This window comes from Falco naumanni, chromosome 8 (genome assembly GCF_017639655.2).
Source record: "Falco naumanni isolate bFalNau1 chromosome 8, bFalNau1.pat, whole genome shotgun sequence".
In the NCBI taxonomy this organism is placed as follows: Eukaryota; Metazoa; Chordata; class Aves; order Falconiformes; family Falconidae; genus Falco; species Falco naumanni.
The window spans coordinates 9,918,914-9,924,712 of NC_054061.1; the positions used below are offsets into that span (position 1 = coordinate 9,918,914).

At 48.9% G+C, this 5,799-nt stretch overlaps 1 protein-coding gene across 1 annotated transcript; it reads left to right on the plus strand.

Moving 5' to 3' along the window:
• Positions 1-424: 424 nt before the first annotated feature.
• Positions 425-5,560, plus strand: SPINK1 (serine peptidase inhibitor Kazal type 1). Its single transcript, XM_040604747.1, has 4 exons — positions 425-561; positions 2,017-2,057; positions 2,640-2,752; positions 5,401-5,560. The coding sequence occupies exons 1-4, from the start codon at positions 507-509 to the stop codon at positions 5,480-5,482; spliced, it is 291 nt and encodes a 96-aa protein (XP_040460681.1). The 5' UTR covers positions 425-506; the 3' UTR covers positions 5,483-5,560.
• Positions 5,561-5,799: the final 239 nt, after the last annotated feature.

Sequence of the window (5,799 nt, forward strand, 5' to 3'; positions counted from 1 at the left end):
CCATCTCTGCAGATCATGCCAGGAAAGGCGTGTGCGGACTAAAGCCATCTTCACCCAGAGCCCTGCCAGCGGCAGTGGCAGGGTCATTAATCAAAGCCACACTACTTGTGCTAACACATGTATTTCCCTTGCTGTCCTGCCTATTTCTCCAATCTGCTTCTTGTACAAAGTCACTTTTTACCCACTTGCAGTGCAGACCCAAGGCTGTTTCTCACACCTGAGATGCAGCTCCAGTCCTCGCCAGCGATAAGGATCATTACCTCCATTGGCTTCAGAAAGGCTTTCATCCTTGCGCACACCAATGAGCCATTTGCCACCTGGTGCTGTCCCTGTACTTTGAATGTTGTCATCACAAGACTATGGGGTGGAGCTGGCCATGCAGCGTGGTGCCAGAGATGGGGAAAGCTATAAAGGTCCCAGCACAGACTGTCGGGAGACGGGAACTCTGAAAGCCTGAAAGTGTCCCGTTTCCTTCTTGCTGTCCCCAGTAAAGCATTACCTTGACCATGAAGGCAACTGGTGTTTTCCTGCTCCTCTCCCTGGCACACTGCTGCTACCAAGGTAAGTGCGACATTTTGCTTAGGAGCCATTTCTTCTCCTGGCTAAAGCTCCCAGGTCCGTTGCGGGGAAGGTAAGCCTGGGAAGAGGCCAGCTGGTGCTGGGACCTTGCCGTGGCCCTGGGCAGGGAATATCAGAGAATGCTGCAGTGGCCAGCGTGCATTAAACCAGTGGTCTGTGAGCAAGCCTAAAGCACGGGCTTTAAAAGGGTGCATGGCACCTGCTCCCAACAGCGAGCAGACCTGCTGGGCTGAGACTATCCCTTCAGGGCTAGGATTCAGCCTGGAGCTGGTGATTTCTGGGACGGTACGATTCTTTTAGAGTGCAGAGGTGCTATTCCAGTTTTAAAAAAGCAAACCCAAGGGACAGGAAATGCATCTATGCAAGGGAAAATGCAGCTCTCCCCACCAAAGTCAATGTTTAAGCCAGCTGTGTTTTCAAAATCCCATATGGTGCAGAGGGGTGAGAACATGAGCTGTTGCTGCTCTTCAGGTCCTGTTCCCCTGGGATTTCTGCACTAGTGGGTTCATTCCAAACAGGAGGGTGCTTCTGAAACAAGTTCTCCATCATCCTATTTACTGTGCGGCAGCTGCCATTGCAGAGCTGTCTGAGCACAAAATCTGGACTCATTTCAGATGAACTGAGCATGTATAGTGAGCTACAGTTCCTGGGTCTGGACCGGTGCTAATCCAAAGTAAAATCCCTGAAAACATTAAACGGTGTGGCTATCAGGTCCTCAGCACCAAACCATTTCACTCTACAGACCCACTGCTTAGGGGCCACACTGGTTGTTAATGTAGGTGTAGTCTAAATCCTCTACGTAGATGACTTCTGGTTCTGTAAGCAACCCAAGGTCTTCCCAGTACTGCCTTTTGCCAAACAAATTCAGATTGTTTTTCAAAATATATCCACCTCATGTTCCATGCATGTGATCCCAGCTGTCAGCTCAGGGCCAGCTTCTTCATGCAGAAGCCCACCAAAGTCGCAGCTTGCTCCCATTTGGTGTGAGACCTCAGGGTCCAACCATTCTAGTAGAGACCTTCAGCAACTTGTCTTTTCCTCTGCTTCCTTGTGGTACAAACCCACTGACATGAGAAAAATCACCCTGGATTTACCCCAGCACCAGTCCAGCATCGACAGGAGTTTCTCATTTACCTATGAAGGGGTAATAGGAGATAACAACAGCCACATTTGCTCCCCTGCAGCTGGCAGGGAAAGTCACTAGAAGTACATCTGGCCTTGACAGTGTTTCTGCTGGGGAAAAGGGGCAGATGCAGCAGGGAGGGACCTGGCTGCGAAATGGGGGAGATCCAAGGGAAGAAATCACTTGTTGAGACAAAGGTGTTTGAGTGAAGATATACGGTTCTCAGCCTAAAGCATCGTTACTACGTCCCCCTTGAAACCAGCCCGAGTGATGGGTGCTAAGACTTTTTCTCTCTCCCTCCACTCTTTCTCTAGGAAGCGCTGAAGCGGATGGAGCTGCTGGCAAAGGAACAGAGGTGAAGGCTCCTGGTTATGTGTAGCACGGGGGTATGCCCAGCTTTAGTGAGACAGCCCTAGCCCATACACTAGGGAGCCAGCACTGCTGGACACAGTGAAGCTGCTGGTTTGGCAGCCCAAAGGTGCCACTGCACCACAGCAAAATCCCAGTGACAATACTGGTTTCCCACTGCATTCCCCCACACTCAGCGGAGGAAAACTTAACAAAGAGCTGAATACTGCTGTTACCTGCCAAGGAGATGAAAGCTCCCCTTACTCTCTGGCTTGCAAGTATGAAGGCAGGTATTGTTGTGGCATAAAAATAAAAAGTAGGAAGAACATGATCAGGTACTGCCCGTGGAGCATTACTTAATTTTGTAACTCCTGAGGGTGCGCAGCAGTGCCAAGTGGAGTTCAGCTGGCCAAGGGACTGCATGGTGACAGGTGGTCCCAGTGTTTCTGAGAGTTCATAGCAGAGCCGTGAGCAAGCTGGGATGGGTTATCAAGATATATAAAATACATACCCCCCTGTGACTGCAAAGCACCTTTGGTAAATTGAAAGCATGTTTAACATTTTCAGCATTACCTTTTTGTGTCTCCAGGCAGCTTGTGGCAATTACGACCTAGGAAAAGGTTGTACAAAGATCTTTGACCCCGTCTGTGGCACAGACAACATCCTATACGGCAATGAGTGCCTGTTGTGCTTTCAGAACCTGTGAGTATGGGGACCTCCTGCAAGTCTAAATATCACACAGATGAGGGCTACTACATGTATCTGGGATTTCCTAGAAAGAAAGCTGTTTTGCGTGCAGCTGGATGGAGCACGGGCAGTGAGCCCAGCACATCTGGCATGAATCTGGCTTCCCGCACAGATGCTGCAGCTGCTGCTCTGAGCATGTGGACTCCGTCTGCGAAATAGGTCCATTGTGTGCACAAACTGCCTACAAGCAGGGACTGCACGGCCAAAATCTCCCTACACCTGCAGCTGCCAAGCTGCAGCCATTGCTCGGACTATGCTGGCGGGTGTCCAGGAACTCAGACAAATGGCAAAGTCCTCAAAGTCTGCCCAGATCTAGCATGCAGGCAGAAAAATATTTTTCCAGGTGACCTCAGATGTGTGGTAGCTGAGAAAAAACTACAGGTTTTCACTCCAGCAATTTATAGCTGAGCTCTGCTTTCTGTCTTCTCAGCATATGAGAGGATACAATTTGCTCTGGGTATTTTTAAGAACGAGCCTTATATTTAATCTATGCTGGTGCCAGATTGCACTGTCTTAGCAGAAGGCCAGGTCCAAATGCTAGAGACATCTCTGGCAAGACTTGATTCATTTCATCTGGCTTGGGCCCTAGGTAATTTCGAGTATATTTATACATTGGAAGCACTCTGTGTCACACAAGTGAAGGAATTACTTCCCACTCAATGCTATTAGGTAGTTCGAAAATCTCTGTTGGGAAGATTGAGTCTTATCTGTAGCCAGATGCCCCCATCTGTGGGGCTAAAGGAGCTTCACCCTTGGTTTCACCTGATGACAGCAGGGGCTTTGGGTGATCAGGCTCACATACCCATCTGCCATCCGCAGAGACATCTCTAACAGAAGCTCAGATTCCAGCTTTTCTATCCCTGGATGAATGGGCTTGTGGAGCCAAATCCTGCTTTTAGGAGCATTTCCTTCCAGCTAAATCTACAGTAACAAGGAACAAGAATCCAGACCACCAGGAAGAAGAGCCTGGACAAGAACTGTTGGTCTGGTTGTCGCCTCTTTCCTTCATTAACCCAGACCACTGCCCTATATTCTGCTCCTGGCCTGCTCAAATGCTGGTTTTATGTTTTAAGGCTGAAGATGATGCAGTCAGGCAGAGACATGCTGAGTAGGATCTCCCGAACGAAGGCGCCATGGTTAATGACCCAGCACAGCATGGCAGGGTGGTAATGACCATGCTGGAAGCCAGCAGCCCAGCACCAGCTGTCGGCTATATTGTGCAACAGATGGGGGTGGGAGGTTCATCAGACACAACATCGTTAGGGCTTTGGCCATGAACCAAGAGCAGGGTAAAGAGAGCGAGCAAGGCTTCAAAGCCAGCTGCGCAGGGAGCAAAGTGGCATCCAGGATGCTACATTCACCCCAGTGTGGAGCACGGCTTTGGAAGGGATGGAAGACCTCAGTGGTCACAAGAAGGAAAGCTTGGGGTAACAAAAAGAAGACTGAGCCAGTGGTGTATCCAGAGCCAGCCAGGAATCAAGGGAGGGAAGGGATGGATGAGAAGCTGGTGCTGGTATCCACCCTGCACTGACAGGCAATGCAATCCTGGACGTCTTCAAATGCCCCTTCACCCAAGGTCTCAGCAGCTGCAACTGGAAACGTGCTGCTCCTGCGGGTCAAAGCCCTGAGCCCTGCATTCCCTGTAGCATTCCCAAGCGAAGAAGTTTTGGGGTTAGGAACAACAGCCATTTGTTCTCCCGGTCTGGACCAGGCATCAGGACGCTGGAAATGCCCGGTGCCAAATGGCCCAGGGGAGAGATAAACGGCATGTCCTCGTCTATAAAGCTTTGGTCCATGGGGAAAAGTCAGGTAGCCAAGAGGCAGGATGAAGTGTCATTTGCAGTTTTGTGTGTGTAACCAGTCTGACAAGAGCTGGAGGCCTGCAAGGAGTCTGGGAATAACTCCTGTGAGAGCATGTGGCAGGTCCTTGCGGCAGCAGTGTCTCACTTGTCACCCTTGGTCACCTCACTGTGACCAGCGTGCAAAACGCTTTTTGCAAAATGCAAAACAGCTTGAAAATCATTTTGCCAGCATTTCTCTATGCACCTGAGAAATGGGTTTGTCTTTGGGTTTGATGAGAACATCACGATTCCATATGAAAATGGAACAATTTGGAGTAATTAAGTCCACTACTGGGCAAAAAATAATAACAATAATTTTCTGCAGGTGCCTTTTTAATATTTTCCTCGCTTTTGCTGCAGAAACAATCAGGAGGGGAGGCTGTGGGCACGTCCAAGCCCAAGCAAGACATGATGGCAGGCATTTGTCTGTAAAAAACCTACAAAACAAAGTCATAACCTTTATCATCAGCAGCCAGACAGGCATTAGAGGTGTCTTGGTGCCATCCTATAGCACAGAGGTGAATTATTCTGCCAAGAGGTGTCAGGAAGCAGCAGCTCTTGAGCTTATTGGAACTAATTAACACATGTCCATGATAACCCTGAACTCTCTGTCAGAATACATGGCCTTACTTACTGTGCATAACAGTTAAATGATGATTTAAGCAGTACTTTCCTTTCTTTCTTTCTTTGTCCTCTGAGCCAGGCTCTTCCATGTATCAGGGACCTGAGGGCATCCTCTAGCATTTTTAACGTCTCTTCCAGGCAAAGAAACACTAACGTGCGCATAAAGAAGAGGGGTATGTGCCAAAAGCCCTCTCCACGCTCCAACTCCGCTCAAAACTAAAAGGTGCAACCGTTCTGGAGAAGATAGCACAAATCCATTTGTCGCCTATAGAAAATCCTAATAAAATGGAAGCATTGCCATGTCTTGCACTGGGATTTCTTACACACACAGCAGACCCCTTTCCCTGACATTTAAAATACCTTTCTGAAAAATATGGTTTGTTCTGGTGATGTCCTTAAAGAGCTGCGAGTGTATTACTGACAGAGCCCCGGGGACAAGGCTAGGACATGCCCAAGAGGCAGCCAGGCTCTGACATAACAAGGCAGCTCTTTTTGCATTAGGAATTCTATTTTCCTTCCCTAAACTTCCAGCCTCCA

Bases quoted from the DNA above. Each gene is read 5' to 3' on its own strand.
- SPINK1 (XM_040604747.1), top strand. From the start codon at position 507: ATGAAGGCAACTGGTGTTTTCCTGCTCCTCTCCCTGGCACACTGCTGC. The intron at 562-2,016 runs GTAAGTGCGACA...CTCTTTCTCTAG, and splicing joins GGCACACTGCTGCTACCAAG to GAAGCGCTGAAGCGGATGGA. The intron at 2,058-2,639 runs GTGAAGGCTCCT...TTGTGTCTCCAG, and splicing joins CTGCTGGCAAAGGAACAGAG to GCAGCTTGTGGCAATTACGA.